At 45.4% G+C, this 12,473-nt stretch overlaps 1 protein-coding gene across 1 annotated transcript in view; it reads right to left on the bottom strand.

Moving 5' to 3' along the window:
* LOC137539091 (hemocytin-like) overlaps positions 1-12,473 on the bottom strand; it is a 207,839-nt gene that overhangs the window by 152,005 nt on the left and 43,361 nt on the right. Inside the window, exon 9 of the mRNA XM_068261570.1 lies at positions 704-805. Coding sequence (XP_068117671.1) covers positions 704-805 — 102 coding nt within the window. The remainder of the gene's footprint in view (positions 1-703; positions 806-12,473) is intronic.

The following is a 12,473-nucleotide window of genomic DNA, read 5'->3' as shown; positions in this document are numbered from 1 at the left end:
GGAGTGGCTGAGGGTGAGCAGTTTGTTTGTCTCTGACTCACAGCCAGCTAGTGTGCTTTTGTGTTGAGCTGCAGCATGTCATGTGAGAACATTATATGAAGCAGAGTAAATTGTTGGGTGCTGTGCGATCATTCCAAATCCGAGGGTGGTCCTCAAGTTTGCCTCAGGCAGCAGAAAGTATAGAACCAGCAAAGAATTGCAGTCACATTTACAGAAAGATTTGTTTGCAGCACCAATTGTTGGCTGGTTTTGGCACAGGATGGCATAATATGCCAAAATCCTGCTTTCAAAAGCAAAAAAAAGAAAATAATTGCCCAGATCAACTTTAATTTTAATTGGTGCTATTATCAGTAATGTACCATGTTAGCCGGTATCATCCTGATCCATACCTTCTTGCTTTAACTGATGACTAATTTTAAAATATGTAAAGAGTAAGCATTTGGCAAAAACACCTTCTTCAGGCTCTATTCTTGTAGACCGAAAAAATGTTACAAAGCACAACTGACATACAGTATATTCGAACATCAGAAAGAGATACATAGATATTATAAATAAGTGTCATGAAGATGCATTAATTACAACATGATATCAAAAGGGTTCTTGCATGGATGTTTGCTAATCTGTAAAGTGTTCAAAAAACCACAGATCATAAAGGCCTTATGTATAATAACTATCAAAAGATTAGAAAACTGAGTCAACCTACATTTACAATTTGTGCAGTTCCATCTGGCAGTATAAATACACACGATGTCGGCACACACTGTCCACAACACTGGCCAGCAGGAGGTGCTTGATATGTTTGACCCTGGACGGAACAAATAGTAACTGATTAGCCATTAGTCTCTGGAAAACATTATTAATATCAATGTATTGGTGATTTATTTTTTTACAAATAATTTACAGACAAACATGGCCAATAAGCACAATTGTACAGAACACATTGTACAAAGAAAACATAGATGGGAGGACAGTCAATCAGTGAATTCATGAGTTTTAAAGAGGGATTGTCAGCCAGAAAATCAAATTCCATTTACCCACTGCTCTGTGTCTATTATGCAGTCTGCAGTCTTACCCTGCATTGCAAGCATTCCAATATAATTATAAATGTTTCTGCTGTAATAAATCTCAATTATCACCAACGAGAAGCATACTTGTCATCAACCTCCCACATCCCAGTTGACTGGCTGAGGGCAGTTCATTGTGAAGCTGAAATCTGATCTATGCTGACTGTGCTCACGTGTTTATAAAGCAAGCTATATTTGACAGTGCAGTTTGCAGAAGAAGGAAAAAGTGAGGTAGGAAATGACATCAGGATTGGCTTCAGTCAGAAGGAAACAAGATGGCAAATGCCAGGAACAGAATTCTCTTTATTTACTTTGTAAAATTCACTGAAATCAAAACATGGACAGGACAATACATCTGTTATGTAAGTAGAACAAGTAGTTATCTACTTATACATGTGTTTTTTTTCTCCTGGGATAGTATGGCTGTTCCTGCCGCTTTAAGAAGGCAGTGCACATTTGAGCCTGTATTCGGAGGGATGGGGGTGGACACAGGAGGTATTTGAGGAAGGAAGAAGTTGGTAATGTGTTAGGCTAATTTCACACCAGGACGTTGCGTTAGAGGGGGCGTTAAGGTCGCATAACGTCCCCCTAACGGAACGCCTGGTGGTGCTGGATCTGGACGTCAGAGTGAGCCGTGTTGTGCAGCTCACTCTGGCGTCAGTGATGCCGTGATGCGCACTCTTGTGCGCATGCGGCATCACGTGGTCCCGCCGGCCAATCGCCGCACAGAGCGGCCGCTCCAGGAAGTAAACACAGCACGTCACAACGTGCAGTGCATATTAATTAGCCATGTGCCTGGCCGCTCTCCGCTCCTCCACAAGATTACTGAGCATGTGCAAGCAGTCTAACGCGGCTCAGCCGCGTCTAAAGTACTGCATGCAGTACGTTGTCTTGTGACGCAGCGTTACAATGTAACGCAACGTGGGCACTGTGAACAGCCCCATTGATTTTTCATTACTGTGCGGTGGGCTGCGTTACAGGCTGCTCTAACGTGCGCCTGTAACGTTCCACTGTGAAACCAGCATGAATGTTGCTTTAATAAGTATGATGTTCATTAGATGTGGAGCTGTATTGGCTTTCCACAAAATACACCACTTGGCGCTGGGACCAAATACTTTAATTTTGGGCTCAACTGACCACTGATCTTTTTCCATTTGGCCTCAGAATCTTACTTTTGACAAAGCTCAGTCAAGACAGTGGCCTTTTATGAGTGGCCTTTTATTTCTTAAACCTTCCCAAACAACACTCATTTGTGGAGAACCTGCAATATTGTTGTTACATGCACACAATGGCCACTCTTTGTCAAAGATTCCTGAGACTGCTTCAAAGTTACCATGGTAACTTGGTCTTGGAAGTCTCTCTGACAACTTTTCTCTTCATTCTTCCAGGCACTCCAGTTTCCTCCCACATTTCAAAAACATACATATACTGTAAGTTAATTGGCTTCCCCTAAATTGGCCCTAAAACATGATGGAAATAAGTGGACATATGGCTATGAATGGGATTCGATTGTGAGCCCCTCTGAGGGACAGTTAGTAACAAGACTATATACTCTGTTTAGATGTGGAAAATGTTATCCCTATATAAATTCTAAAGAATAATAATTTCTAGACTGATTTACTAAAACTGTGCCTAATGAGGAGCTCATCGTTCATAACACCTACAAAGGTCTTCTTTTTAAAAAAGAAATGAGACCTGCAGCTATTAGTCCTGTCTACATGGTTCCATAGTATTTATTCCACTTCCCTCTAAGTAGGAAAATGGAAATTGTAGAATTCAAGGACTTCATTTTCACAATATCAGTTAAAAAAGGTGCCAGAGCCATCTATATAAAAAAGGCACTGCCATAGACCGGACCGGTTCAAGGGGCCCTGTGGCCCTGGGGAAAACGTCAGCGTTGGGCCCCCGCAACCCCCCCCCCCCCCCCAAATTACCCCTCTGCTCCCCAGAGCCCTGCTGCAAGTTTATTAGCAACCGTAATTACCTTAGTCCCGGTGGGTGAACAGGCGGGCAGCGGCTGCACTTGGAGACACGCTGTCTCCCTCCTTCTCTATGACCCAGCGCGTCATGTGTAAACACGTGCCGGGTCATAGAGAAGGAGGGAGACAGCGTGACTCCAAGTGCAGCTGCTGCGCGCCTGCTCACCCGCCGGGACTAAGAATCAGAATTTTATTTTGCCAAGTAAGTGTGCACCTACAAGGAATTTGTCTTGGCAGTTGCTTAACAAACACAAACAAAAACAATACAAGGACAGACAGTGCGTATATTACAAGTCAAGGACATTATGCAAGTATAGTGGCAGTAAGCAATGTGAGAATTGTTCATTTACAGTTCTGTGCTGATTACTTTCAAGTCCTAGCAGCTCTAGTGGGGTTCTGCATTTAGTATGGCTACCGTTTGAGGAAAAAAACTGTTCCTGTGTCTAGAGGTTTTGGTAGCGATTGACCGGAATCTTACTCCTGAAGGCAAGAGCTGGAAGATGGAGTGAGCTGGGTGAGAGGGGTCAGAGGCAATTTTGGTTGCTCTCTTTCTGCACTTGCTAGCGTAAAGATCCTGCAGGGAAGGTAAGCTACAGCCAATTATCCTTTCCGCTGTTCGGATGATGCGCTGCAGCCTCCCCTTTTCTAATGTTGAGCAGGAGCCGAACCATACAGTCATAGATGATGTTATGGTGGATTCAATGATTGCAGTGTAGAACTCCACCATTAAATTTTGAGGTAGGCCAAACTTTTTCAGCTGCCGTAGATGGTACATCCTCTGTTGTGCTATAGCTAACTATGGCTTCAATTCATCAAAGGGTGTTCGATAACAAAATCCCAGTCCTTAAAATACCGCATTCGGTATTTTACACTTCACTGTGCTAATTCATCAATATTTTCACACATGTGGTAGATGTTCGGTAAGTTACCGAAGAGGTCCGTGCAGTGAGGGCATTACAATAGGAAAGAGGCAGCACCGACATCCCTATGCATGTGCCTTTTATATTTGTTGTGCTGCCTCTGCTCTTGCTGAATCTGTCTCATTAGTCTTAAGTTTCTATTTACTTGCCACAGCTTAGATGAACTGCTGAGAAACATTACACATTCCCTGCTTAGGTCATTTTGCCACGAGCTCCCACTTGCATCCCTGTATATTTAAACAGGCACTCAAGGGGTTACACTACCGAAGGGTGCCTAGAAAAGAAGGGTGCCTGGAAAATAACTTTAATTCTTTTCTCTCCCCTGGCTGCCTGGGGGGTCTGTTCCACCCGAGAAGCCTGGCCAACCTATCAGCAGCACTTGCAGGGGACAGGGGAGGTTTCTATGGTCCTGTCACACACAGAGAAGGCATTGCAAGCTCCTTATCGACAGGGGAGAGCTGGAGATAAACACCGCACATGTTATCGAATGCTGTGAGCTTGATGAATTAACATTTGCTGACATTTTACTGACATGTGTTGAGGTAATCACTTAACAAGTTGGTAATTTATCTCTCTGCACAGGAATGTCTGCTTCTCATGCGGTAACTGCTTTGATGAATTAACATTTTACTAAGTGCTCCGTAAAGTCAGCTGTTTTCAGCATTACCGAATGCGGTAATGCTTGATGAATTGAAGCCTATGGCTGCTAATATACTTGCAGCAGGACCCCGGGGAGCAGTGCGAGCGAGGGAGGGGGGGAAGAAAATATAGCAGGGTTGGCGCTGCTGGGGTCTCAGCAGAGGTGGCAAATGCCCCCTTTGCCTCTATGGTAGTGCCGGCCCTGGCTATAGACTTGAATGTTATTTGCTGCGATTAGTGTCTATAAGCGGTAAAAAGGTTGCCCCTTATATTATATCAGCTAAATCTTTTTTTGTCGACTATATCATGGAAATGTTTTCTGTAAGTGAAAAGTACCTGATTTAAATTACGCTTACACTAAAATATAATAACCTTTAAAGGGCAAGTGTAATGAGAGAGGACTATGAAGGTCACAATAATAACTTCCTTTTAAGCAACACCAATTGCCTGGCTGTCCTACTGACCCTTTGCCTCTAATACATTTAGCCATGTACCCTGAACAAGCATGCAGCAGATCAAGTGTTTCTGACATTGTCAGATCTGACAAGATTGGTTGCATGCTTGATTCTGGTGTGATTCAGACACTACTGAAGCCAAATAGATGAGCAGTGCTACCAAGCAACTGGTGTTAAAAAATATATGTGGCAGCCCTCATATCACTCTCACTTCAGGTGTCCTTTAGGCCTCTTTCACACCAAGACCTTGCATTTTAGGGGACATTAAGATTGCATAACGTGCCCCTAACGCAACGCATGGTGGTGTTGAAGTTGGACGTCAGATTGAGCCACGCTATGCAGCTCTTGGTGCGCTGTTTTCGTTCTATCTATTCTGATAGAACAGCTGCTCCAGGATAGTGATGGGAAGTCCGGATCTTTTCAAGGATTCGGATGATTCGAATCGGATCATTGAAAGATCCGGAACCTTTAACCAAATCATTTGAATCATTTTACTAGGGAAGCAGACTGGGGGTGAAATGACTATCAGGACAGGACTTTCCCTGCACTGTACATTCTGTATGTTCCTGTTTCTTCCAGATAGACATCCACTGTGAACCGAATCGTTCATTGTGATGATCCGGATGAATCGACTCACAAAAAAGATCTGGATCAAATGAACGATTCATTAATGATCCGGACAACACTATGAGTCCAGGTTACGTCAGCACAGTGCAGTGAATATTAATTAGCCATGTGGCTAGTCACTGAGCATGTGCAAGCAGTCTAACGCAGCTAAATCCCAGTATAACGCATAGCATGCTGCACTTTCCCAGAACGTGTAGCGTTACAATGTAACACAACGTGGGCACTGTGAACAGCCCATTGATTTTTCATTACTGTGAGTTGGGCTGTGTTACAGGCTGCTCTAACGTGTGCCTGTAACGTCCCACTGTGAACGCAGCCTATAATACTGGATATATTTTACAACCACATATTGGCCTCATTATTTATTTATTTGCGGCTAATACAATCCACACAAAATACTAGTTATTTTAATAAAGCCAAATAGCAGTTAAATCTTTAATGATTATCTTTTCAATATTGCACCTACAAAGATCATCCTGAATACCGTTTATTTCTTTGTCATTAAATGATCATGCAGTATACCAGTTGTAGCTTGTTAGTTATGGCACCACCATGCGGGGGGGGGGGGGGGGGGGGGGCTTAAAGTTAAGTACCACCATAGGGGGTAAAGGTTATAGGGGGTAAAGGGGGTAAAGGTTATGCACCACCATGCACCACCGGTTATATCCTTCAAAAATTGTGGCTACAATAATCTCACTAAATACTGTGGTTAAGGTTAGAAACCACCACGGGGGAGGGGGGTTAAGGTTAGGCAGCACTTTAGGGTGTTTAAGGTTAGGCACCACCATGCAGGGAGGGGTTAAAGTTAAGTACCACCATAGGGGGTAAAGGTTATGCACCACCATGGGATGGTTAAGGCTAGGCACCACCATGGAGGGTCAAGGTTAGGCGCCAAGAGGGTTTAAGGTTAGGCACCACTATGGGGGAAGGTTAAAGTTAGGCACCACCATAAGGGGGCTAAGGTTAGGCCCCGGGGGGAGGTTTAAGGCTTAGGCATGAGTGGTTTAAGGGTTAGGCACCACTAAAGGGGGGGTTAAAGTTAGGCACTAGGGGGGATTAGGATTAGGGTTGGGATGGGTTAGGGTTATATTCTAAAAGTGGCTACATCCAGTGCCTTTTGTAAATTAAATCCTACTCATTGGCTACAAACAGGCACCCTTTTACAACCCAAATCATGTTTATCAGCTACATCTGGCTCCCTTTTTTCCAAGGACCATTTTTACATGTACATATTTTTAATGTTAAAGTGGAAGTCAAGGGAATTTTTTTTGTTATTTATGTTTTGTAAAGTAGAGTCAAGAAAGATTAGGAGTGGGAAAATTCTGCCACTTTCTATGTCACAAATACATGAAGATACAGCAGAAAAACTGTCCATCCCTCATCGTACAGATGCTTTAAAGTGTAACTGTTAACCCCCAAAAATGAAATTTAAATCGCTATTGCAATGTTTTATTTACTTTTTAAGGGAGCCAAAAAGGCAATGCAGAAGTTAAAAATCAATCTAATTTTTTTACTATGTAGCCTTTTCCCCAGGACGCAAAGCCGCATAACAGATACTGCTGAGCATGCAGAGCATGCCCATGTCTGCCCGACCCCCCTCTCCCCCCCAGGACCAGGTGCCGATATATTCTCACCCCAAACAGCTGACACGGAGAGAGAGCGGGAGCGGAGTACATCTACACACTTCCAGCGCCGCCACCGCAGAGCAGCCGCCGCCGCAGAGCAGCCGCCGCCGCAGAGCAGCCGCCGCCGAGTCACATGTGAGAGAGATGCACGGCGGCGGCTGCTCTGCGGTGGCGGCGCTGGAAGTGTGTAGATGTACTCCGCTCCCGCTCTCTCTCCGTGTCAGCTGTTTGGGGTGAGAATATATCGGCACCTGGTCCTGGGGGGGAGAGGGGGGTCGGGCAGACATGGGCATGCTCTGCATGCTCAGCAGTATCTGTTATGCGGCTTTGCGTCCTGGGGAAAAGGCTACATAGTAAAAAAATTAGATTGATTTTTAACTTCTGCATTGCCTTTTTGGCTCCCTTAAAAAGTAAATAAAACATTGCAATAGCGATTTAAATTTCATTTTTGGGGCTAACAGTTACTCTTTAAACTACTGCTGTTTGGTTTATTTATTTGGCACTGGCAAACATCCAGAAGGGAGAGACCTGTGCATTACAGCAGTTGGGGGATGTTCACACAAGTAACACATTATGCTTAAAGAGAACCTGTACCAAAAAAAATCTCCCCTCGGGGTACTTACCTCTGGAGGTGGAAGCCTCAGGGTCCCAATGAGGCTTCCCCCATCCCTGTAGCTGCAGGCAATCCAGCACTGGCTCCCCCCGAAGCCTCCCACAATCCTCCCCCGACAAGCCTCAGAAGGCTTGATATATATACCTCTCAGGGACCCAGTGCAGGCGCAGTAGTGGCTCTTCCTTCGGGCTAGGTGGAAATAGCCAAGCCTGATCACATCCACTCTACTGCGCAGGCGCAAAAGGACTTGCGCCAGCGCAGTAGAGTGGATAGATCGGGTTAGGCTATTTCCGCCTTACCTGAATGAAAAGCTGCTAGTACACCTGCGCTGGATTGCGGAGAGGTAAATATTTCCATCTCCACACTTCAGGTGGCCCGGGCAGGCTAACGGAGGGACACCGGAGGACAGGGGAAGCCTCGTTAGGATCCAGAGGCTTCCCCCTCACGAGGTAAGTATTTTTTTATTACAGGATTTCTTTAAAGGAACACTATTGTGAAAAAGTGTAATTTTTAAAGTAAATGTAAACACATACAAATAAGAAGTACATTTCTTGCAGAGTAAAATGAGCCATAAACTACCTTTCTCCTATGTTGCTGTCACTTACAGCAAGTAGTAGAAATCTGACATTACCGACAGGATTTGGGCTAGTCAATCTCTCCATAGGGGATTCTCAGCATGGCCTTTATTCTTTATAAAGACACTCCCTGAAAAAGATTTATACAAATATGCTGGCCAGCCTCCTTGCTCACTGTACACTTTTTTTTTGCAGTTGGACGGAGCAAATGCCATTCAGGAAGTGCTTTTGAAAATAAAGAAAACCCAGAGAATCCCCCATAAGGAGATGAGCTGGTCTAAAACCTCTCAGTTCTGCCAGATTTTTATTACCTACTGTAAGTGACCGCAACATAGGAGAAAAGTAATTTGTCTCATTTTACTTTGGGAAAAATGTACTTCTTATTCAGAGCCGGCCTTTGGGGGGGGGGCCACTGGGGCGGTCGCCCCAGGCCCCGCGTCTGAAGGAGGCCCCGCATCTGCAAGGGCTTCGGATTCTCTCCGTGAAAGTATTTTGTCACGGAGAAGCAAGCAGGAGAAGACTGGCCAATTACAGCAGCAGCAGCTTCCCATTAGCCAATGCTGGAGCTGCTTTGGCCATCCAATTATAGAGGAGTGAGGGGGGGACAATATTTTAAAGAAGCGCTGCCGCTCAGCTGATAGGCTGCCTGTCTGCCTCTCTCATCCCTGCAATCATTGTCATCCGTAGCCAGCAAACTTCAGCCCAAACTTTTGTCCCTCTCAGCCTCCCTTTTATTTCCCCCTCTCTGAAGCCCACAACAACCTGCTGTGAGATCTTCATGCAGGGGATTTCAGGAGGAGCATGGCGTGATCTGATCCAATTCATGCAGGTAGACCATGCTTCAGTAATGGATTTGCTGCCTACAGTTGTCTGTCACTGACATGTGCACTCCTCCACAGCTCGGGCTCCTGCAGCAGGATGACTGATGACAGGCTCTGTGTGGTGTCTCCAGGCCCCCCTCTCTCTTTCTGTTGCTGGGCTGGCTCTCCCCCTCCTCCTCATCATGGCTGGGTGCTCCTAGCAGTCTCTTTCGCTTCTGTCGCTGCCCCACACTACAAGCACAGTGTCTGGCTGCTAGCTGTGCCTGTGTGTAAGACCACAGCTAGCAGACTCTGTGCATGAGATCAGGGGTGCCCAGCGTCTATCTAGCACAATCCCTGCAGCCAATTGCCAGCTGGAGCTTCCTCACTCACACAGCATTTTCCATTGCTGTATCTGCAGAAGAATGCTAATGAATGTGGTGAAAGAGCATGAACTGGTCACACACAGCTGCTGGCTGCTAGTAGTTTCACTCCCCCCATGCTGGGGAGAAGGTCCCTTCCCCCTTTTCACTCTGCCTGCCCTGCCACAAAGTTTCCTCACATAGCTCAGAACAGGAGGTGCAGGAAGGTCCCATGGGGTCAGTATGCCTCTCTTCTGAACACACTGCCACTTTAGGCTTATTAACCTGGATAACCTTATTTTAGCATGATGTTATCTGTCTGCTTGTATTCCCAGCAGTCAGGAGCTTCTCTGCCTGTTGCAGGAGACAGACTTGATCAGAGAGGAGAGTCCTCAGAATATATGTGCACACTCCTTTGACATTGCAGCCTAATCAATCACCTAGCAATTGTTCGGATCAATTCCTCCAACCAGCCAGCCCAAAAGTCATCTCATGTGTACATAGCATATTCTGTACTTTGTGTATACCGTATATACTCGCATATAAGCCGACCCGCATATAAGCCGACCCCCCAACTTTTACCTGAAAAAACAGGGGAAAATGATTGACCCACATATAAGCCGGGGGTAAGAAATGCTGGCCGCCTTATTCCCCTAGTGTGTCCCAGTATAGCTAGTAAAGTGCCCAGTATGGGTAGTAAAGTGCCCCAGTATAGCTAGTATAGTGCCCAGTATAGCTAGTATAGTGCTCAGTATAGCTAGTATAGTGCTCAGTATAGCTAGTATAGTGCCCCAGTTTAGCTAGTATAGTGCCCCAGTTTAGCTAGTATAGTGCTCAGTATAGCTAGTATAGTGCTCAGTATAGCTAGTAAAGTGCTCAGTATAGCTAGTATAGTGCTCAGTATAGCTAGTATAGTGCTCAGTATAGCTAGTATAGTGCTCAGTATAGCTAGTAAAGTGCTCAGTATAGCTAGTATAGTGCTCAGTATAGCTAGTATAGTGCTCAGTATAGCTAGTATAGTGCCCAGTATAGCTAGTATAGTGCTCAGTATAGCTAGTATAGTGCTCAGTTTAGCTAGTATAGTGCCCCAGTTTAGCTAGTACTAGTGCTCAGTATAGCTAGTATAGTGCTCAGTATAGCTAGTATAGTGCCCAGTATAGCTAGTATAGTGCTCAGTTTAGCTAGTATAGTGCCCCAGTTTAGCTAGTATAGTGCCCCAGTTTAGCTAGTATAGTGCTCAGTTTAGCTAGTATAGTGCCCCAGTTTAGCTAGTATAGTGCCCAGTATAGCTAGTATAGTGCTCAGTTTAGCTAGTATAGTGCCCCAGTTTAGCTAGTATAGTGCCCCAGTTTAGCTAGTATAGTGCTCAGTATAGCTAGTATAGTGCCCTGCCCCGCACTGCCCCACACGCTCCCTTCCTCCCTCCGCGGCCGCTGCTGCTATTACCTGCTTCAGCGGCCGCTTCCTAATCCGGGTTCCCCTCTTCATCCTGCGGACTCCGTAAGTGTATCACAGCAGCGCGCCCGGCGCTACTGCTGTGACGATGCAGGGGCCAGGAAAGAGCGGTTCCCCTGGTAACGGCGATGCGCCGTTACCAGGGGAACCGCTCTTTCCTGCCCCCTGCATCGTCACAGCAGCAGCGCCGGGCGCGCTGCTGTGATACACTTACGGAGTCCGCAGGATGAAGAGGGGAACCCGGATTAGGAAGCGGCCGCTGAAGCAGGTAATAGCAACAGCAGCAGCGGCCGCGGAGGGAGGGGGCGAGCAAGCGGGCGGGCGGGGGGCGCAGACCACCACCCACGACTCGCATACAAGCCGACCCCCCAACTTTTGGCCCCCTTTTTGGGGGTCAAAAATTCGGCTTGTATGCGAGTATATACGGTACTGTAATTTCAGTGTTGGCCATAGGAACCATTTTACCTAACTACGCCACTATGTGTGTGTATGTATCCACGGCATATGTGTGTATGTGTATTTACAGCATATCTGTGTGTGTGTAACCACAGCGTGTGTTGTATCTACAGCATATCTAGGCCCCGCATATGACACCTGCCCCAGGCCCCGCATACTCTAAGGCCGCCTCTGTTCTTATTTGTATAAGTTTACATGTACTTTACTTTTTATGATTTTTCATGATAGTGGTCCTTTAATACTGGTAAGTGGTGTTACACAAGGATTCCTGGAATAAAAGTGATAAATCATAAAAATGCAACTGTCAGAACATCTTTTAGCACAGCAGCACTAAGGCTCCTTGCACACTGCAAATCCGTTTTCTGATTCTGATTCCAATTCTGATTCTGTTTCTGATTCCGATTTTCAATTCCGATTTTCCCTGAATACATTCAACAGAAAAACGGATCAAAAAAACGCAGCATGCAGTAAAGATTAAAAAAATGAATCGGCATTGGAAGTAAAAACCGATTAAAAAGCGGAATCGGAAATGCATGCAGTGTGCAAGAGGCCTTGCTCACACTGCATTCGGTGAACTAGATCCATTGTGCTCAATCCAATTCACTTTTTTTCTTGTGGTATTGTGACATTTTCACATCTTATAAGTAAAATGGCCCATATATAATTAACCTTTAGGCCATGTTTACATTAAAAATCGACAGCGCTATCGCAAGCGCGAGCGATTTGGTGAGCGCTTTTCAAAACGCTTTTCCCTGCGCTTTTCGCTTACCTGACGGAGAGGGAATTCGCAAAGTACTTGAAAAAGCGCTTTGAATTGCGATTTTTCAAGCCCTTTAACCCTCCTTGCGGTTTATTAAAATCCGCCAGGGGGCAGCACAGCCGTTTTTTTTTTTATTTATTTTT

Source organism: Hyperolius riggenbachi, chromosome 11 (assembly GCF_040937935.1).
Source record: "Hyperolius riggenbachi isolate aHypRig1 chromosome 11, aHypRig1.pri, whole genome shotgun sequence".
NCBI classification, from domain to species: Eukaryota; Metazoa; Chordata; class Amphibia; order Anura; family Hyperoliidae; genus Hyperolius; species Hyperolius riggenbachi.
This window is presented reverse-complemented; position numbering and strand designations above follow the sequence as displayed.